General features: G+C 45.3%; 1 protein-coding gene across 2 annotated transcripts; it reads left to right on the top strand.

Moving 5' to 3' along the window:
• Positions 1-1,008: 1,008 nt before the first annotated feature.
• LSM12 (LSM12 homolog) lies at positions 1,009-19,813 on the top strand. Of its 2 annotated transcripts, XM_042966403.1 has the most exons (5): positions 1,010-1,214; positions 2,996-3,129; positions 16,862-16,971; positions 18,375-18,501; positions 19,287-19,813. In XM_042966403.1, the coding sequence occupies exons 1-5, from the start codon at positions 1,091-1,093 to the stop codon at positions 19,377-19,379; spliced, it is 588 nt and encodes a 195-aa protein (XP_042822337.1). In that variant the 5' UTR covers positions 1,010-1,090; the 3' UTR covers positions 19,380-19,813. The 2 variants fall into 2 exon arrangements, with proteins under 2 accessions (XP_042822338.1, XP_042822337.1); XM_042966404.1 differs by lacking the exon at positions 2,996-3,129 and having other exon boundaries at positions 1,009-1,174.
• Positions 19,814-22,162: the final 2,349 nt, after the last annotated feature.

The following is a 22,162-nucleotide window of genomic DNA, read 5'->3' as shown; positions in this document are numbered from 1 at the left end:
AGTTCAACCTATTGTTACTCATACATGAGGCTCCAGAATTTCTATGGGGGTGGTGGGGGTGGGATGTAGGCAGGTAGGTGGGTTAGGGATGGAATCTGGTGATGACAGGGCTGGGAAATACACCTTATGTGTTAAAACTGTCATAGATCAGAATGGACACTAGTAGGGGGAGGGGCAAAACTCCTGCCCCAAGGCCATCTTTGTAATTCCTGCCCTTTGCGTGGCTTTCTAGAGAGGGCAAGAAGGGAGATGGGGAAGCATCTTGAGTTCCAAGGGTGATGGGTGATCATGGAGGATCATTTATTAAAGACCTACTACATGCCATTCATTTGTACACATTATCTCACTTAACCTAACTACTCTAGAAGGTATTATCTAATACAGTAGAGCATCAAATAGAACCATCTTGGGGAACAGGTAGACCGAATTCTTTTTGGTTGTGCGACCCTGGCCAAGTTTAGTCTAAGACTTCAGTTTCTTCATCTGTAAAAGGAAGATGTTGATTCCTACCTCAAAAGATCGTTGGATCATCAGTAAGTGATAATACAGAAGAAATAAAGATACGGGGTCAGGTTTAGTAATTTTCTCAAGGTCATAGAATTTAATAAGTGGCAGACCTGGGATCCCAATCCCAGTTTAGCTAATCCTATAGCCAGTGTTCTTTCCACTGCCACTTTGTGACTGGGTATAATCATTCTGAGCAAATTTCCTTAAATCCCCCGGGTCTGGGATTCGTCATATGTAAAATACAGAGTTCATTCATTAAACTCTTGTGTCAACGTGGGCACATAATGGAGACTGCAGCTCCCTCCACCTTCCCCTTCTCATTCAACGTAGGTTATTTACCTTTAACTTCTAAAATGGACTCTGCAAGCACTTTACCAAGCGGGCGCACTTGCACAAACACTCAGATTCTCCTTTATTTCCTCTTCTTTCCTTTTCCACCTAGGCTCCCGCCCCACCCAGCGCCAGGCCACGCCCTGGCGTGTGACGTCAGCACGCCTCGTGCGTCGCGTCGCGGCGCTCACTGGGGGCCCGGCTTTCGCCCGCTGCTGCCGCCGCCGCCGCCGGCCGCGGCTGCTCTCCCAAGATGGCGGCTCCTCCGGGCGAGTACTTCAGCGTTGGGAGCCAGGTGTCGTGCCGGACGTGCCAGGAGCAGCGGCTGCAGGGCGAGGTGGTAGCCTTCGACTACCAGTCCAAAATGCTGGCTTTAAGTATCCTTCGCTGCGCGGAGCCCGAGGCCGGGCCGGCGTGTATGTGCGGTGGTGGGGGGGTGGGGGACGACGGCGGCGGCTGGGGCCCTCTCCGGGCCTAGGGGCGACCGGCTACCGCGGCGCCCGGAGCGCATGCGCACGGCCCTGAGCTCCCCTCCCCCTCTTCGTGTATCCCTCGGTCCGCTCTGGGGACCCTGTCTCCCACCCCTTGTGGGAGCTGGGCCCCGAGCGAGGGTCAGTGGGTGGAGGGGGGCTTGACACGCGGATGCTTTTTGGGGGGAAACGCTATGAGAGGGGACACAGTCATCAGGAGAGAGGGTGGTCGTGGGAGGGGGCTGGTGGATTGGAGCCCGGATGGAAGGGGGGCGGGTAGAATCATGTGGGGAGGGGGTGTGTAGAGTAAGGATCTGCTAGTGGGGCAAGGCTATGGAGTTTACGAGGGGGTGTCTCCTGGTGGGATTTAGTCCAAGGAAGGGCGGTGGGGTGGTGACCAAATGGGCCTTGCCTGCTTTGGGGGAGAGTAACTGCAGGACAGTTTGTATTTGAAATGGGGATAGGGGCTTGTTTTGCTGGTGCGTGTGTATGCGTGGTGCTGTTGGGGGCGGGGAGTACTGAATTAGGTTCCTCAGTCATTTGAAGATTGCTGTTTTGAGGATGTTTGCACTGGAAACCTGGTCCAGAGAGAAGACCACGTTTTTTAGGGGCTTATGTGGGGTTGTGTGGGTTACAGGTGAAAGAGTAAGTTAATCTTCTCTTGCTCAGCCCAGCACATGGAGTCCTGACTTTTCCATAGTAGTTGCCTCCCCTTTTGGAAGTGGCGGTGTTAAACAGAATGGAAGAGAAGGCCTGCTTCTTTGGGGGTGGAAATGATTTCTGAGTTACTCCAGGAAACTCAGTCTTGGAAACAAAATACTTCCTGGTTGTAATAAATGTGCCACCCTTTCCCCTTCTTTTTGAGCCACAGGTGGGTTTATTTGGATTTTTTTTTTTTTTTTTTTTGAGGCGTAATCCTTTATGGCATCTTTCAAAAGGAAGTTTCCTACTGAGTGCTGCATTTGAGTGGCAAGTATTTTAATTTATTTAACCACTAGTTGTAGATTTCCAGTTTAGGAAGATGTCCTCTGAACATCTTTTTTTTTTTTTTTTTTTTTGTAAAATATAAAAACTCAGACCTAGACCCTGTGAGACCTTTTACATTAGTGGAAGGGTTTTGGAATGAGGAATTACTTTTAATTGGCATGTGATATGCTCTTGATAAATAGTTGGAGGATGGGTGAGTGAATGAATGAATGGATATATAAACAAATGCGTTAACTGGCTGGGTCACCTTGAGTGACCCTCATTCCCAGTGCTGTAGTTTTCTCTTCTGCAGAATGGGAAATCTGAAATCTAAAAAAGTGGAAAGAGCAGTATCTAGATATAAGAACTATTATACCAGGAACAGAAAGCACTGCCTCTCCTGTGTGATTCCTTAGGTTCAAGAAAAACTATATATACAGCATTAACACAGCATTATGCCTCCATACGACCAGTAGAGAGGTGACAGAAACCCTTTTTGAGGCTTCCAATTTTAGATAATACTTGGCTTTGAAAAGCTTGAGATCTTTTGGTTCTGGGGTTTTGAGCGGGTGGAAGGTGACAGGCAGAGATTTCCTGAGGAGAGCTGTGATTCTTGCGAGGCTCCCCTGCCCCCCTCTTGCTCGTGACATACCTTCTACACCAGCCTTGTGTGAGTTGTGTTCTCCATGCCCCTATTTTCCTTAACTTTATTTTCTCACCAGAATGTCCCTCTTCCAGTGGAAAGCCCAACCATGCAGACATCTTGCTCATAAACTTACAGTATGTTTCAGAAGTGGAAATAATTAATGACCGAACAGAAACCCCTCCTCCCCTAGCTTCACTCAATGTTAGTAAGGTAAGGACTTGAGGGCAGTTCTGGCTCTTTAAAATGGTGGGAAAAATTGAGACTCATTGACCCCTGGTGGTACATACGTTGTCCATTGTTTTTCACGTTTTCACTGACTTAACGGTTTGTTCTGATAACCTTTTTGAAGAAACACCAATTTAAGTTTTCTCTTTATTCCTGCATGCCTTAAAAATTTTTAAGAAACCTTTTAATGCCCAAATAAAGAAATAAAGTTGCAAGCTTGCTTTTGTCCTTTGTGAAAGAGGGTTTTTTTTTTTGTTTTTTTTTTAAACCTGGAGTCCATGTGCGAACTTTTGGTGTTTGTGGGGTTGGGTAGGGGCGTTGCCTGTGAACCTCCTGAAATTGTGTGTATGTGTGTATGTGGTTTTGGGTGAACACATGGAGTATTTTGGAGATTCTCAATTCAGGACATACAAAAAATTGAAGACTACTGCCTTCAAGCTTCATTTTTGTCTTTATGTTTGAATTTTGAGGTCTGATAAAATTAGAGGCTTAGGATATTTTAATCTTGGATGTACGTACTGATATCTGGGAGCCCTCAAATCACTTTTTTTGACTCTTCACTTCTATCAGCCAAAGTTCACGTATCGTAATAATAATACCACTCCATGCCTTGTAGTCTTTGCTATCCTTGTATTTGGAATGCTCTTTCTTCCAGAGTGTCTGGAGCCTCATCCTTCAGGACTTAGTTAAATGGCACCTCTTCTGAGAAGTCTTCTCTGATCACAGAGGCTAAAGGAATTTGCCCCCATTCTCTTTACAGTACCTTCTCTTCCAGAGTTCAGGTGACATAGCATTTATAGTCCAACTTGGGACATTTTTGAAAGGAAAGCAGAGTGCTTTTGTTTTACACTGAGACAAGCATAGATCAGTGTATCCTGGGCAAATTGGAACTTTAAGGTTACCTGTTCGTAGTCTTTGTATAATTATAATTGTGTGTCATTTGTTTACTTTTTTATCTCATCAAACTTTGTTCTGTGAGGATGGGAACCATACCTGTTTTGCTCATGGCTGAATATACAGAGCCTTGCACAGGATAGGTGCTTAATATTCTTTGAATAAATAAGTTAGACCTTTGATTTTAATAGCAGCTGCCTTTCCTTTAGTCTCTTGAATTCGTATGGTGGAAGTTTTTCCCTCTAGAGGAGTCTTGTAATAATGTATATTCTCTTACCTCTCTTGGGAATGTGGTGTGTTGGCTACAATTCAGCAAAGCAAGGAAACACTCAGGCAGCTGAAACAATAGAGGGTAACTGAGGCTGGCAGAATATACTTACCTCAGATTGGGAGCTCCCTTTCCAGGTTCCAGAGAAATGCCACTCGTTTTTTTAGTGATGGCTGAGGACAGATTCAGAAAGGTCTTGGGTTCCGCATTAAAGGCTATTGCATATAGAACATCCCAGTCTTGGGTGCCTGGGTGGCTCAGTCAGTTAAGTGTCCGACTCCTGATTTTGGCTCAGGTCATGATCTCTCGGTTCGTGGGTTCGAGCCCTGCGTTGGGCTCTGCACTGATAGTGTGGAGCTTGCTTGGAATTGTCTCTCTCTCTTTCTCTCTCTCTCTCTCTCTCTCTCTCCTTAAAAATGAATAAATAAACATAAAAAAATATTTCCATTCTTAAGAAACTTCTAGATTTTTGAAACCCTGGCTTAGGTACCTTCTAGAGTGTAGGAGTTTTTTGCATCGTCTTCTTTTGGCTGAAGAGATTTTAAAAGATTCAAGTGAAATAGTTTATTCCTCATATGTTGAAAATAGGCTCTGAGTTAGTTTTTATAGGGTAGGAGAAGTCTGTCACTAAATAACTAAATCTTTAGTGAGTAGTAGAGGAAAGGTTATCTGAAAGGGATGATTTTCTCTAATGTAAAACATGATAAGTTTCTGCTCTTGTGACCAGTAAGTGCCACCATTTATCTGAGAGGGCTTGGAGTGTTATGGGTGGGACTGTTAAAAGGTCACTCTCTTATGTTTGACCTCAAATAGAAATAGTTCTTGGTTATTTACTTTTGTAGATTATCTTTGGGGTTTTGCTTTCTGCTGCTCAGTTTTAGCTTATTAGCATTGTTGTAAACTAGTTGTTTACCCACTCTTTCAAGAAAGTGTTTGTGTCATAGGTTGGGGAATATCAGAAATTTTTACTTTTCTTTGTGGCCTGCTTGCCAAGTCTTGAAAAGGGTTTGTTTTCTGGGGAGAGGAGTCAACTAAAATTAGGTTGGAGGGCTATCTTTGGATTTCATTTATTCCCTCTTTCACTTGCAGAGATGTTTATGAGTAAGCTTATATTGGCTTTCTGAAACCCAGCGTTTGAGGATGCTTTGCGATTCCTCCCTGGATTCAGTTAGAATTAGAAGAGCCTGCTGCACTGTTACTGAAAACTTAATCTGGGCGGCTGTTTACCTATTGATTGAATGCCATGGAAAGCTCATCCCATGGAAGAGCATGGACTTGGGTTTTTTGCTAAAGATGGAGGGTTGTTTAAGCATGTTAGAACTAAAGTGCTCAGAGATCCCTGGAAGAAAACTTGCTGCTCACAGTCTGGGGAAGCACCACCTGTGTGTACCACTTCCAGTGGAAGATACCATCACATGTTGGCTCATGTTGCTGACATAGTAAGCCCTCTGTTTAATCCTGTTGATATAAAATGGATATTTGTTTACTCTGGCCCAGCAGGAACTGGAAGAGAAGGTCCTTCAATAAAAGAAAATACTTAATTCCAGCCCAACTAGAGAAGGTATGAACTAGCAGTTCTTAGAGATGAGCCCGTTTTGTTTTCAGTTGACAGTGTACTGCAGGCTAAGAAGTCCTGTGTCTACAGGGATGTGGGATGTGAGAGGCAGCTTGGAGGAGGACAGTGGGGTTGCTGAAGTTCATGAGTATCACTCGACCTACTCCACGGTACTATTGTACTGTTAAAGTGTTCTAAGACAGAAGCGTTTCAGCAAAAATACAAAAGCGCATCAAAGCCAGTCATAAGTGAGGTTCAGATTACTCACTATGTGGCTTATTAGTTTATTCTGTCGTGAGGAACTTAAATACTGCTTTAGGGTGAGAAGAACCCTAGGGTCCCTGTGGCAGAATGAAGTTGGGTGTTTCTTAACAAGTTCTTTTGCATTGACTCAGCATCTTGTTCCCTGGGGATGAAGATTGCCCATGGATTAGTAGTGCTCTCAGGAGATGATTTGGGACATGTCAACATTAACAAGGGTCTCTTTTATGTAGCATTATAAAACATTTCCTGAAATCTGTTTCGTGTAGGTGTTGTGGTAAGCTCTGTCGGGGACCACATTTATTTTTCTAGAGCTTTACAGATTACAAAGAGCTTTGACACCTCTCATTTCATTCTCACCACCACCATGTGATCTTTGTAGTATATTCTTTTCCTTTTCATTTAACAGGCTTATTAGTTTAAGTGACTTGTCTAGGTTATATGGCCAGTAGTGTGGGAGCTCATGTTTTTATGTGCCATTCTCTGAACTAGCAATTGGTAGATATCTCATTTAATTCTAACAATAGTTCTTACGGTGTGGCTACCATCACCATCTTAGAGAAGAGTCAACTGGGGGCTCAGAGAAAATGAGTCACTAGCTCAGTGTCCTGCAACTCGTGATGGAGCTGGGATTTGAACTCGGGTCTAATATTTTGACTGCAAAGTCCCATGTTAAGTAATGTTTCTACGTAGAGAGAACCTCTGCATTGTGTGGTCAGGAAGAGTGCGGTCTAGTAGAAAAAACGGGCTACATGGGTAAGTCTTTAAAAGTCACTTTGCCTCTTAACCTTACTGAGCATCAGTTTTCTCACGATAAAAATGGGATAATGTTAGTGTCTATCTCGTAGAGTTGTTATGGGGATTAGGTCACGTTGACTGGAATTGGCAAATGTTAGTTCTGTTCTTTTGCATTAGCTGTGTGTAGCCAACTGATGTTCCTTGAATTACGGCATGGGGGCAAGATGGGGAAAAAGGGGCAGTATGACAGCGGGAAGGCAGCTAAGAACATGAATGCCATTACTATGTCATTCTAGCCTGGATTTGGTCTGACATTCATTCAGATATCCAAACTTGCCAACCCAGGCCTGGGGAAAATCAAAATTGTATTGAATACCATTAATATGTAATGTAGTTAAAACGTGTTTTTAAGAGATGTCTTCTTGGTGACCAGAATTAACTTGAACTTCCAGAGCAGTGTTATCAGGTGGCATAGTTAAGTGAACACTTGGCTGAGTACTGGAGTTTAGAGTGAGCAGTCACACAGCGAAGGAGGCTGTGCTTTTTTAGCCTCTGAGATTCCTGGGAAAAAACTCACCGACACAGCCAAGGCACGTGTGTATGTATTTGTTTAGATAAATCGTCTGCGTTGAATGAGATGTAAGTTCTCACTTTGCTGAGTCGGAGAAGACTTTCTTGAGATAGTTGTATGTTGTGGGGGGAGGCAGGGAAAGTGACAAAACATCGAAAATTGAAATCCACAGGTAAGATGTCCACCTCCCTTACCAGACCACTGACTAATTTTTTAGCTTCTTTTATCCATTTATGACCCATTTATACTTTACTAACAAGCAGTGAGTTATCTGATGGAACCAGAAAGAAGAAAGAGATTGAAAGGGCTTATCATTAGCCCTTGGTAATGAAGAGTGAGTTGGCTGCCTTTGAATAAGAAGGGTATTTGGAGATTGGTGGTGATTGTGGGGAGGTCTGGAAAGAAAGGCTGAGAAAATGGAAGAGTCACAAAGTTGACTTTTTAAAAAAACTGACCTCGGGGACCTTGGATGGCTCAGTTGGATAAGCGTCCTACTTCGGCTCAGGTCATGATCTCAGGGTTCGTGAGTTCGAGCCCCGCATTGGGCTCTGTGCTGACAGCTCAGTGCCTGGATCCTGCATCTGATTCCGTGTATCCCTCCCTCCCTCCCTCTCTCTCTCTCTCTCTCTCTCTCTCTCTCTCTCTGCCCCCCTCTCCCACTTTCCGATTCTGTGTATCTCTCTCTCTGCCCCTCTCCTGCTTGTACTCTGTCTCTCTCTCAAAAATAAATAAACATTAAAAAAAATTTTTTTTTTAACCTGACCTCAGTGCTCACCTTTAGGTGTGATGTCACACGGAGGGAAGACCTGACTCTTTTTGTTTTGAGTTCTCCCAGTTCAAAGCTAATATTTAGCATAACCATAGACTTTCCAGTGATGTGAGGGTTAATTCTCAGTGTGAGTAAACTCCTGGGGTAGTTAATAGCTACTGCATTGTGGCCTGCGTTCACGGACCTATCCTGTTAGCCAGGTCCTTGACCATATTGTGACCCTAATGTATCGGGGTATGGAGTTCACACCAAGTAGAATCAGATGGCCTGATTTTAGGTTATGTGTATATTGGTAGGAGGTAGAAGGTGTTCATAGTATGTGTAAATGGGAAGGGAAAGAACTTTTCTAGAGAAAGCGGGATTTTTTTTGTCAGATAAAATTTTTCTAGCCTCTAGGAGTCGCGTCTAACCTATTGGCTCCTTGATTAGGATATATTGTCAAGGCCCCAGTACTAGGTTAGAGTCCACCAGTAAGTTTTGCACCTGGCTGTGAGCAGACACAGCTGTTCTTCATGAGAGTGTCACGAAGGGAGAGGTGGGGGGTGACTGCTGAGTGACGGGACACGGTAAGTAGCGAGGGGTGTCAGATGGAGTCAGAGAGGTAGAACGATTGACTGCCGTTTCCGAGATCACTAGTCTGTTGAGGGATGTCACGTTCTGTGGCATTTAAACTTTGGGGTCACACTGACCCCCCTAGTGGAGGATGCGGTACTCCGGGCGAGGGCTCATGACTCCGTTCAAGCTAGGGTGCATGGCTGCCAGCGGACTCTGTGAGCCCTCGTTAGGTTACGGTTTCGCTTTGGAAGGGGGCTTTCTTGACATTACAGGGTGTGGGGACAATCGCTGTCCGCCTGAAAAGACAAATTGCTGTGCTCGAGTGACTAGCGGAGGTGTGCCACAGTTGTGTTATTGAAGGCATGTCTGCACTCTTTGACACAGAGATGATTGGCAATAAGGATTTTTCTGGTGGGTCAGTGGTGGTATCTCTTCTGCTTTAAGAAAGGGGCATTCTAACTGGTTTGGTCTTCCTGCTACAGAACAGGCTTGAGGGGAAAAGGCCGGGGGAAAGGTGATGCAGTCAAGTTCTAGCATTGGAATTTTGAGACCAGCTTAGGTAAATACCAGACACTACCCTGGAGAGGGAAGCAAATTGCACCTGAAGTGGGAAATGAAAGGATCTGCACGCTGTGTCAAAAGCTAGCAGTATGTGTGGTAGAATGTGGGGAATTTAAAGAACTGGGTTCTTTTTGCAGCTGGGCCGTTAGTAATTTGTGTGACCGTGTGTTAGTCACTTAACTGGAACCTGGATCTGTTAGTTCTATGAATCTCTAATAGTCAAGGTTTCTGTTCCTTTTATCCTCCTTTCCTCTTGCTCCCCCTTCCTTCCAGGTGCTGGGAATGTCAAGATGATTAACACTGCCTTTGCCCACAAGAATCTCCTGTTTGGGGGCGCCTGGGTGGCTCAGTCAGTTAAGCATCTGACTCTTGATTTCAGCTCAGGTTATGATCTCACAGTTCATGAGATTGAGCCCTGTGTCAGGCTTTGCGCCGACAGCATGGAGCCTGCTTGGGATTCTCTCTGCCCCTCCTCCTCTCTTGCTCTCTCTCAAAATAAATAAATTAAAAAAAAAAAGAATCTCCTGTTTGTTGGCAGGGTGAGGGAGAGCTGCATTTAACTAGTGCTGACAATGTGGCAGGGTCAGTGTTAGTGGGGGTGTGAGCGAGGTGCTGTGCGAGCATAGAGCAGGGGGCAGCAGACTCTCCTGGAAGGGCCAGATAGCAAATGTTTTAGGTTTGTGGGCTGTACATTCTGTCACAACTACTCAACTTTGCCTTTGTAGCAAAAGCAGCCATAGATGATATGTAAACAGATGGGCACGGTCTTTCCAATAAAGCATAACTAAAACAGGTGTTGGGCTGAATTTGGCCCACAGGCTATAGTTTGCCAGTCCTTGGCATAGAGTAGTAAACATTTTAGGGAAGGCTTTTCTGATGTAACAATGGAGTAGGGTCTTGAAGAATATAGATAAAAGGAAGGGAGTTAAATGGAATCCAGCGGATTTGGAAGGTGCTCACTTTGTCCATCTCTGCAATTTGGAAACTTCTTTTAGTAAGCTAACCCGGAGGTTGGTTGTTCTCAGGGAGTAAGGGGATGAGTTGTGTGCCGTATTGGTGTTAGGTGCTTTCCATGCTTACTGAACTCCCAACAGTAACCCTTCAGGATGGGCCCCAGATGAACGAACTGAGGCTCTGGAGAGGTTATGCATCTTGCTCAGGTTCGTGCAGCTGGGGCGTGGTAGGCAGGGGTTTGAGCTGGAATCTAGGCGTAAGGGGGTGGCTCTTCTATTTTCCTCTGCTTTCTCTCTTTTCAGAGCCCAGGGAAGAGCAGTGCATGGCTCTTTCACTATCATGAATAAGATCACCTCTTTACTCACTAGATAGTGTACCCATTTTGGCATGTGAAGGGGAAAGGGATTTCCAATAGATTATTTCAGTTATATTTTGAAAGATGTCTTCTTTAGGACTTACAACCTATCTAGCAGCTCTTACAGAAACCAGAAAGGGAAGCACTGAGCCCATTGGCTAAAGGAAGGTTGGATTGTATGAATTTTTCTGAAATGACCCACGGGCCACCTTCTCTGTGCTAACAGTAACGATGTTATAATAACGATGTTAACAGCTAATATTTGCACAGTGCTTTACACCTAGTGCTTTCACCCAGACTGTCTCCCTTAATCCCCACTGCCATGTGTGAGCTGGCTGATTTGAGCGCACATTCTCAGAGATGGGTTGTCGAGATCAAATTTCAGCCTATATCCCAGCCAGTTTTCTCTCTGACAGGGCCATGTGCAAGTTCCATGGCAGTACTGGTTTCAGGGTCTCAGGACTAGGAAATTACTCAGTGTCCTGGAGGTTTAGTTTTCTGTCGTAGCTATGAATTGTGTTTGGTGACATAACTTACAAATAGCTGACGAACTCTTGACTTACTGACAACTAGTTTTTGTTTTAACCCAGTGAAAGAAAAAGCTTTCCCTATGGAGGGGACTGTGACTCAAGGCTGGTCTGTATTGTGCAGCAGCTACATCATGGTGACAAGGATGGTGTTGAAGCTTGGAGATTTTAGGTGGGGCTGTGGCCCCTGGGTTTGCACGTTGTTTTTCCTCGTAGTTCAAAGCACTCGACATACCTTAACATGCAAGTACAAGAGACTTGCTTGACTTAGCTTCCCTAGTCTCACCCCAGTCAGAAAATGATGGGTCCGTGGGGCATCTGGCTGGCTGGCTTGCTCAGTCAGAGGAGCATGCAGCTTTTGATCTTGGGGTCTTGAGTTCAAGCCCCACATTGGGTGTAGAGATTACTTAAATATTTAAAAAAAAAAAAAAAAAAAAAAAAAGATGGATCCAGGGAATACCTGTCATTATTGGTCTGAACTGCTTTCTTATATAAGGTCTGTTTTCTGAAAAGCATTCCTGCAAGTTACCTTTAACAAAAGAAATAAAGGCTGTCCTTGAAGTTCAGGGTGAGACTGAGGCCCTTTTCAGAAGAGATACCCTTTACTAGAAAGCAGACAGCTGTGTTCTGCACTGGGGACATTGATGGAAATGCCAGAATGCGCTGACAAAGAGAGAAGGTGGCAGCTAAGTTTTAAAATATTTTCCCTTTGTGGAAAAAAACTTCTTTCCTTTCTGAAAATACTTTCTTTTGCATTTAAATTGATATTTTCAGCAGTCATTTAGACTTCCTTAGGTGGAACTGTTTATAGTGACAGGGTTAAGAGTGCAAGCTTTGGAGTCAGACTGGGTTCCAATCCACTCTCCCACTTGTGGCTTGGTAGACTTGGGCAAGTTTCTTAACAGCTGTGATTAGTTTCTCCATCTATTAAGTAGGAGGAATTTTAGTCCCTATTTCATAGGCTTGTTGTGCAGATTAAATGCTGAATACACGTAAAGTGTGTAGCTTGGCGCTTAGGGCGGAGTAAGCTCTCAACAAGTTGGTTCTTAGAATTTTAATATTCACTGCCAGGCCTCTTGGGCTCTGCGGTTCCTGTTTGATTCAGTGTTTTGATTCATTATTATGTATTCTAGGACACAACGGCAAGTGGGATACTCTATTTTTGGAGTTCCCAACCATGCAAAGTATGGTTCTTCTTTACTGTTTGTAAAGAACTGTATTTTATTGAAACCAGCAGACAGGAGCTTTCAGCTAGGGAACAAGAAGACTTGGGGATATTGATTTGATAGTTGGAAGAAATATTTTTGCGAGCCCGCTTATTGCTAGCTAGGAAGGAGGGCTTTCTAAGAGTGCACCCCAGAGTCGAAGCCACGGAAACAAGCGTGGGCCCTCCTGGTGACAATTGTCCTTGGTCGCTGCAGTCTGTCTTCCCTGAGCCTCCACCAGGCCGTGCGGGCAGCAGCTGCGGTGCTTCCTAACCTCTCTGTGAGGGCAGCTGGTTGGAAAGCCCGTATACACAGAGAAGACAAACTGAGAGTGGCTCATCGGAGTCAGTAGGTCACATCCAGCATGTTCCTCTTTGGACTCTGCTTCCCTTGTTGTATCAGCTGTCACAGCCTGTTAAATACTTGCAGTAGGAATCCCTCTGGGTTCCCCACAGCACCTGTGCTTTCCTGGTCTGGGTGTGTGGAAATAAGATGGCCCAGCTGGTGACTGAATAACAAGATGAAGTGCATGGTGCTTGGATTTTGTTGTTGTGGCTGCTTCCTTTTCCCCGTGTCACTGAGTGCAGGAGGTGTGTGTCACTGGTGTTCATTCGTTCACTCACTCAAGGGTTACCCAACAGCAGGCGTGACTGGATGCCTTTTAATATTGATGTGCTCCGGTGTCAAGTTCCTGTACTTTTCTCTGTAGCCCGTGTCAAGTTGCTATGTATAAAATGGCCACAGGAGGAAGTGCTGGTTAGTAGACAGGGAATCACTTTTTCACCGGGTCTCGTACAAAATAAAAGGAGAGGCGTGTTAGCACAGGTTGTCTTGTGCAGTCATTTCATTTAAGCCACGTGCATGTTAGTGACACATATTTGTGGGGTTTTGCTTCTCAGTTTGCCCGAACCCAGTGTTTGTAAAGTGGTCCCTTTAGTATTCTCTGAGATTCTAACCAGTTTGTGCTTCAGATTTGATTGGAAGAGAGGCCAGCAGCTAGCATGTTTGCATTGAAAATAGATGTAGTGTGGTGACGGTCATTGAATTTAAAAAATCATGATCCTGCTAACCTTCCCAAGCTGAGAAGGCACACTCTCCACCTCTACCGAGGGCAGCTTCCATTGGTTCCCTCTAGTGGTTTGACAAAAACTGTAAACTTACTATCTTGGAATAACTGGACCATTTATACATATGCATTACTTTACAAAAATGTGGGGAAATTTACATCTGTGTAACTGCTAACTTGAGGGTGGAGTGATAGTTATTTGCTTTACAAAGGGACACTTATCTACATTTTTCATGGGTTTTAAGGAACCTGCCTAAAAAGAGCAAAGTAATCTTCTTCCCTTCTCAACTCCAATTTTGAGAGAAGAAAGACTTCTAGATTCCTTTTGTGAGGGTAACCTTCCTTGTGCCTAACCGATTGGATCCTTCGTAGGAGAGATTTACCCCATTTGTACAAGTTCCTGGTGAAAGCACATCTGTATAGCTGAATGTCAGATTTAAGCATTTTTCAGATTGCCGTGAAAATACAGTTCATAAACTGACAGCTGGAGGATTCAGGGTTTGCAGTGCATCCAGACCCCCCAAAGCACAATTGCAGGTCCAGGTAGAGTAGTTGAGGATATTGGGGCAAATTGAAATAACAGCTTACTCTGATTTCTGTTGACTTTTCTGAGGTTTGTATATCATGTAGCATTTGGGATCTGTTTGCACTGTGACTTGAAATGGAGAATTACCCAGTTTATTCTCCTTTGCTTGCAGAGCCTTTAGAAGAGGTGTTTTGGGGGGCTAGAAGTGTATTTTGAAATCACTGTTCTCTAGTCATTGTGTTGCTATTACTCAGGCTGTCCAAACGAATCACTCTGGCTAAGATTTATATGTATTTCATTATGCCTCTGGCAAAAATTCAAAAGTGGCTCCCAGCCTTTCTACCTCCTCTTCTAGCTTAACTTGTCCGATCCATTCTTAACCGTTCTGCATAGGTGCCTGGTTTCCCTGAGCCAGTTCCTCCCACTGAATGGGTCATGTTAGGTTTTTAATCTACTAGGTGGATGACAAGGATGTTTTGCTCTGGTATCCGTATTGTCTAGTCAACACAAGCTTTATAGATGCAGCTTTGTCAGACCCGACACTGGGAGATGTTTTTGGTTTTCGGGGATAAACATTTTTTTTAAAAAAACGTCAAAATGTGAGACCCTCCTGCTCGTTCATGGGGTAAGATAAACATCTGCTTGGTCACTTGTGCTTCCCAGGAGCCCCGTAGGAGTGTGGTTAATCCAGGGGAGCTTTTGTTACCCCCTGGTTTTACCTTCTGTCTTTGGAGACTTCAGGTGTGTACAGGGTGTTTGAAAAATGAGACTCAAGGAACCTCCTTGTTATCAGGGTTTTCTTGGTGATTGAGTAAGTTTTGCCTGTTGCTGCTTAAATCACACCGGCGGCAGCTCTTTCTGCAGAGAGACCGAGTGTGCTTTCTTGCTGCAGCTGGGATTGCCCAGGCTCCAGGGGATACTGTCAGCCCTGTGCATTGATTTCTCTGCAGACTTCTGGCCTGGTGGGGCCAGATTGGCAGGACCAGGCTTGAAAGATTATTTATTTACTCCTGCTTTATCTCTCTCTCTCCATGTACCGGGGACCATGTGAGAAAGGATCTCCAGCTTCCAATCGCTGTAGTTTTGGCCTTTCTTCCCTCTCTGCCCTAGGGAGACTGAAATGACCCTGCGCGTGACCTCTCTCTTCGGTGCTCACACCCCTCCCCCGCTCAGATCTTTGAAGCCCAGAGGCAGGGCTCCCCATGACCCAGTTGAAGGTCTCCTTTTCTCTTCTTCATAGTCCAACCCACACCTTAATAAAGTGCTTCATGTTGCTAACAAGCGATTAGACACTTTGCTTGTACAACTAAATTTGGTCTGTGGTTTGAAGGGTCACTGTTAGGCGGAATATAAATGTTTAAGAATTCCAAATGTCTAGGTACTTTGGGGATGTGCAAGAGGTATGATCTCTATCTTAAGGAGCTGGTATTTGGGGACAAATTATGTGTATTCACGTGTGTGTTTGTGTGTCTGTGTTTGGTGAGCTGCAGCATCAGTATACTAAGCCCTTAACGATCATGGGTCTGAAAAATCTCTAAATCATTTGTTTGACTTTCGGATGCATTGTCTGCCTTTCATTTTAACCGTCTTGTCCAGCATATTTGTTGTGTCTTATGCTCTAGCGAATTTGCCCTTCTGGAGTCTCTAGCAACCAGTAGTGTAGGGTGGGGACTAGAAGTGTGTTAGAGGGGCAGTAGGCGTTGACGGGGCAACCCACCCCTGTTGGGAGGGATTTCCTAGATTTTAGTAGACTGCGGTATTCCCCCCTTACCTGCAGGGTGTGCATTCCAAGACCCTGGAGGCTGCCTGAAACCATGCATAGTACGGAGCCCTGTATCTACTGGCTTTTTTCCTGTACGTACATACCTATGATAGTTTAATTTATAATTAGGCGCAGTAAAGATCAACAACAATAGCTATAAAATGGAAAAATTATAATAGTGTGCTGTCCTGACAGTTACGTGAATATGGTTGTCTCTCTCTAAATACCTCATTGTACTGTTCTTAGTTACCCTTCTTGTGATGATGTGAGGTGATAAAATGCCTACGTGAAGAGATGAAGTGAGGTGAATGATGTAGGAGCTGTGGTGTAGCGTTGGGTTACTGTTGACCTGATGATACGTCTGGAGGAGGATCATCTGCTTCCAGACCGAGGTTGACTCTGGATCAGGGCCGGGGGTGGGTGGGGAGTGACTACTGTACTAGATTTTACTAGAATTTCTTTTGATCAGTCTGTGAGCATTCCACTAGAGGGCAGTTAAGGAAAGACATAAGGTAGAATGTAGACCATTCCTTTTTCTAAAGAGCAGGGTGACGGTAGCTCAAGTTGAAGGTGGACAGTATTGGGTTAGGTTTACTTGGGTCTTGGCTCCCCATGTGAGCACAGATAGTGTGGTACCAGAAAGATAGTCTTTTGAACCTCATATTCTGGTCTCTGAAGGTGTTGCAGATGTTGATTTCTAAAACTGAGACTAGCAGTGGCTGATAAAAGGTCTTAATTCTCTCCTTTCATAGAGATGTATGCATTACCTTTTATCTGACGGTCACTTCCCAGTCCCGCTGTGTAACGTTGCCCTGCTTTATTTTCTTCCCAGCTCCTTGGCACTATCTGTAGTTAACTTTGTTTCTGTTCGTAGTCTGTCCAGTCCCGGCGGCAGTGCTGTCCTCTAGTTCAGCACAGTGCATGTCTGGTATGTGTAGGCACTTAGTAAGTACTGGATGGAAGGAATGTCTGCCGCAGTGGCAATAACCCCTCAGGCATATTATGTATGTGTATGTTTCGCTTTTGAACTCTGAGAGAATCGAATCTACCAAACTAGTCTCTTCCAGCCTCCTTTCCTCAACAGGTCCTGACTGTTGGGAAGAATGAAGGTGAATGCTTTTCTGAGTCTCTTTCCTCTCCCCCACCCTAGCTTGCCAGCAAAGCACGGACAGAGAAGGAGGAGAAGCTGAGCCAGGCCTATGCAATCAGCGCTGGTGTTTCCCTAGAGGGCCAGCAGCTCTTCCAGACCATACACAAGACGTGAGTTGGGGGAGCATAGGGGTCCCTTGTCCCCGGGGGCAGCGCTGCCAGGCTGTGCTGTGTGGGTAGTTGTGTTCCCGAAAGTCAGCAGAGATGCTGGTTAGTGTGTCTGCAGCACCTTGGTGTCCAGGGATGTGGGTGTCTGTTGCCCTTCCATACAGGAGAATGGTGTAATCGTGGACAAGTTGGTTTTTTGGGGCTTCAGTTTCTTCATGTGTAAAACTTGGTTTGGGATTAGATTATCCCGAGTCCCTTTCAGAACTGGTATTCCATAATTTAGAACACGGGGCTTCTTTCTCTTTCATTATTTTGACCTTGTCATACCTTTCTCCAGAAGCTGATGGGGTTTTATTAAGGGAGTTACAAGTCTGTCTCTAATTGTACCCTGGGATAAACATAGGGAGTTAGGGAGAGCAGAAGGCCACCTTATTACCACCTCCTAAAAGACATTTTGTCACAGCAGAAGTCATTTGACTCTCCGCTAGCTTCCCTAGCTGCCGAAACACTGAAACATTTGACACTCCCCCTCCCCCCTGCTGCCTTCTGTTACCCTATTTAACCACCTGGGTCTGGTGCACAGATGGCAGCTGGCATCAGAGCTGTTCGAGGCCATGGTATGAGTATCTGAACATTTACAGGTATGTGAAGGAACTCTTAGGAATATCAGCTGCCCTGTGTTTCCCCGAGTGTGAACTGGAATGGGTTTTCCCAGTCTGGCAAGTGCCCAGCTGTCTGATAACTGAGAGGGGCCGGTTTGAGGAGCAGTTACTGTTTCAGGAGGTGGGTGGCAGAGTACAGATCACAGGAAGATGGGGGGATTTCTTTTCCTGTCTTTCTAAAGGTGCCATTTCCCCCCAGGCCAAAGGCCGGCAAACTCCAGGTAGTGGGCACATCTGTTCCTTTGTTTATGTATTGTATTATCTGTGGCTGCTTGTGTAGTACAGCAGCAGAGTTCAGTAGTTGTGACAGAGGTTGTATGAGCTTCAGAGCCTAAAATATTTGCTGTCTGACTCTTCATAGAAAAAGTTTGCCAACCCCCTGCCCTAGGCTGCTACTTAAGTTGCATCTAGTGGCCTGAGCCTAGCTCTTTATTTGAATTCAATTTGGTTTGGACTTCTGAGGCTGCCACCAAGTTTGTTCGGGTTTTCCAGGTCCCTAATGCTTCAGAGTGCCTCTTCTGGGCCCTTCTCAGAATAAGTACACATCAGGTCATTGCTTTTCCTAGCCACTGGTGCCCAGGAAATGTGTCGCGGCTACTCTTCCCTGTAGGCTGCTGGCATCTAGTTGTTGGCTGCGTTGTGAGCTGAGAACTTGGGGTCAGTTTCCTGGAGTTACTTATTCATCAGGCAGGAGGTGTGGGATGCCGCAAGAGGCAACTTTCACCTGCTCTCTTCTCCTTCCAGCATTAAAGACTGTAAATGGCAAGAAAAAAACATCGTAGTCATGGAAGAAGTTGTTATTACACCCCCATATCAAGTGGAAAACTGTAAAGGCAAAGAGGGGAGTGCACTGAGCCATGTACGCAAAATAGTAAGTAAAGGAGCCATGAACCTTTAGAGAGAGGATGATTCCTTGACCTTCACCCCTCCCCAGCATCAGGGCAGGACACTGTGCTGAGCTCCCTGCCTCCTACCTACCAGCCTGAGAGCAGCCCTGCCTAGCCACCTGCCCCCAGCACTGCAGTGCTCTGGAGCTTACGGTTTGGCCACTTCTGTGGGGATGGAACCCGCTGGGCAGCATGCAGTAAAGCAAGCAGCCAGCCCCGTGTCCTCCCTGGTATGGCTTTTTGGAATTAGCCAGACCATTCTGTGGTATTGCACCTGAGCAGTTCCTCTCATCCCAGTCTGGGTTCCTCTCAGGAGGAGCTGGTTGGTAGAAGTCAGTTGCTGTTGGGTCTCTGACCCTGCATATGTCACATGACTATCTAGGTTGCGTTGTAGCATTTAGGAAAAAAACGCTCTGAGGGTTGAGGGACCAATGTCGTGGATGTAAAAAGTCCAAGACTGCTAATTCCCTATTAGCTTTTCATTCTGCTCTTAGATGAAGAGGGGCGAGGCAGTTTGGGGCATAATAATCTCCTTTCATACTGTGTTTGAGCTTACGGACTCACTTTCCTCTAGATAGTCTTGGCCAAAGCTGCAGCAAATGTGGTTGAAACAAGAGGCCCCTGCCTACCTTTGGCTGGCAAGACCAGCAGACAGCAAGGGCAGAGATGCCTGAATAGTCCATGAGGCTGTGGAGACCTGGAGTGAACTGTTGGGGAGGCCTCGGTGCCCATCTCCTGTTCTGACCTAGGCTGAACTGGTCTCTTTCAGGTTGAAAAACATTTTAGAGACGTGGAAAGCCAAAAGATACTGCAGCGTTCACAAGCCCAGCAACCACAGAAGGAGGCTGCCCTGTCATCCTGAGTCCACACACACGGAGGACTCTTCCAGCATCCAGCCAGCGAGGCGATGGTGGTGGCTTCGGCGGAGGCAGGCCGGGGGAGGGAAGGGATCCTATATTTCCTGTTGGCTCTTGTTAACAAAGGGTCAGCATTTCCAAATCTTAGACTTGAACAAACAAAACACCCAACAAAAAAGAACAAGAGAATAATTTAAAAGTTGAATCATTACTTGACTAACAGACTTCGGTCCACCATGTCCTTTTCACAGTCCCCTTCTGGAACAGTCACCTTGTTAATTTTATTTTTGAAAATTCCTTTCCTGCTCTGCCCTTTCACCTTTGACTTTCCTAGTCTGTCCCTGCCATTCTGTTTTTATAAGTGGCTTCACTTGCCTTCTGAGTGATTGAAAGAAACTTTTACATCTCTTCCAAAATAAAAGTAACAAGTTGACTGTGACACTGAAGTCGAGACTAGAGCAGCAGACAGAGGTCTCACTTTAAATTTGTCTTTGGTTTTCTTTTTCTTTTTTTTTTTCTTTTTTTTGCACAGGGCATGGCTTGAATTAGTTTTATTTTTCTTAACTTTAAATATATATATGAAAATATATATTAAAATGTTCTCTAAATATTTTCTGCTTCTTGCAGGTCTCTTTTTACTAGATCATGGCCGCTCTTCCCACCTCCTCCCTTCGAAAATAAAAATGTATTCCCCTCCCCACCACCTATAGCCAGGCAACTAACTTGACTTGGTTCACAGCAAGAATCTTCTGCAGCACTTTCTAGAGCCGGTGTTTGCAGGTGGGATTCGGCTGTGAGGGTTCCTGATGGCTTTTTAGTCTTTAACTGTGTGTGTGTACCAGTCTCACGTTTGGCCAAAACCTCAGGATTCTCCCTCTGCCTTTTGTCTTACTTCATGGTACTAGAAGAACTTCCTCACCACACTCCTGTCTCCTAGATGGGAGAGTCAGCTGCCCTGTCTCCTGTGCCCTCTGCAGGAAGAACTATTTTGCATGGCACGTCTCAGCTCCTCCTCGAAGGATGATTTTCTTCCTAAGAAACCTGGAGCCCACCTCTCCCAGTCTCTCGGAGTCTGTATCCAGAGCCAGTAGCCCAGGAGAAAGCTTGGGTGACCTGTAGTTTCTCTGCTCCCACCAACCTCCTGCTTTTATGCCCTTCCCCACCCCCCTGAAATTTTACAAGCTTATGATAGTTTGTATGTGCTCAGCCAATGGGCAGAAAACCTGGAGAGAATTTCTGGACTTTAGCCCACCAGTTTGTCTGGTTTGACTAACCTGCTGAGTGCTAAAACTGGCACCTGTTGCCCCCATGCCTTCAGGGCAGCCCGGGGGGGCAGAGTGTGCCACCAGCTGAATGTCAGGCACCGAGTGGGAAGTGGGTGATGCTCATGTGACTGGCTAGAGCTTTGGGGGTGGGGTGGGGGGTAACTACTATCTTTTTGGCCATGATCTCTTTCCCCTTCCTTTTTTTTTTTTTAATTAAATAAATGGATCAAAATTAAATAATTCAAGCCCTGCCTTCAAAATGAATTTTTTTTTTTTTTTTAGTATTGTTTAGCAAAAACAATAAAACCCAAATTTTTTTAACCATCACTCATGTCTCAGGTTTGTACGTGCTTTAGAGACCCCAGGGGGGAGCGGTGTGAGGGGGGAGTAAGTGTTTGGTAATCTTTCCCTTTAGATTCTCTGCTTCCTACTCTTTATTCTCTCTCCTTCCATCTCCTGGAGCTCTCCCGGTGATATAGTGCAAAGTATATAATTTAAGAAAGGGATCCTGGGTTGGGAGGTGTGTGTGAGTGGGGTAGGGGCACAGAGGGGTGGGCACGTATGCAAGGCTGTTTGTTATGGCTGTTTGGAAGAAAAGAGAAGACTGATACGTGTACTTGCATACCCACTTGCCATTGGCAAGGTCTAGATTATTTTTTTTAATGTTTGTTTTTGAGAGAGAGACAGAACGTGAGTGGGGGAGGAGCAGAGGAGAGAGGGACACAGAATCCAAAGCAGGCTCCAGGCTCTGAACTGTCAGCATAGAGCCCGATGGGTGGCTTGAACTCACGAGCCGTGAGATCACGACCTGAGCCGAATCAGATGCTTAACTGAATCAACCACCCAGGCGCCCCTGGCCAGAGCTAGATTTAAAGTACCAGGCCTTCAATTTAGTCTGCACAGAAGTATAAGCTTCTGGAGAAGGTAAAAGGGAGAAAGGAGAGGGACCTTGTACGCTCCAGAAATGCTAAGAGATGCCGTTAAAGTAGTGTGAATCATGGAAACTGGAAGGCTGGGAGGAAGCTCCGTGTCACATGTCCCACACCATCACTTCCTCCCTTTTAAGTCTATGAATGGGAGACAGTAGGTAGCAACGGTTTCTGGTAGGAAGCACTTCAAGAGGTGGAATTAAGGTCGAGTGAAAGGCAGGGAGGTGAAGAAGAAAGAACAAGGGCTTTAGCCGCATGAATAGTTGGGCTCAAATCCCCACACCTCCCATTCTTCACTTTGAGACTGTGGGTAAGTCAGTTAATGAGTCTGAGCCTTAGCTTCCCCAACTGTACGTGTGGAACACCTACCCATTTCCTAGGATTGGTGTGGAAGTTAAAGCTACTTCAACTGCTTGATACCTAGAAGGTGCTCTGTAAATGTTAATATAAATGTTAGCTGGATCCTGGGATGGTTGAGTCTGGGGTTGAGTTTGGATTAGGTGATTGTCAGAGGCTCCAGCTTTGCTGTCGAAGTCTTGATTTTTATTAAAAAAAACTTTTTTTTTAAGTTTATTTATTTTGAGGGAGAGTGAG

This window comes from Panthera tigris, chromosome E1, assembly GCF_018350195.1.
Source record: "Panthera tigris isolate Pti1 chromosome E1, P.tigris_Pti1_mat1.1, whole genome shotgun sequence".
NCBI classification, from domain to species: Eukaryota; Metazoa; Chordata; class Mammalia; order Carnivora; family Felidae; genus Panthera; species Panthera tigris.
The sequence above is the reverse complement of the archived record's forward strand: the minus strand, read 5'-3'. Positions and strand labels throughout refer to the sequence as shown.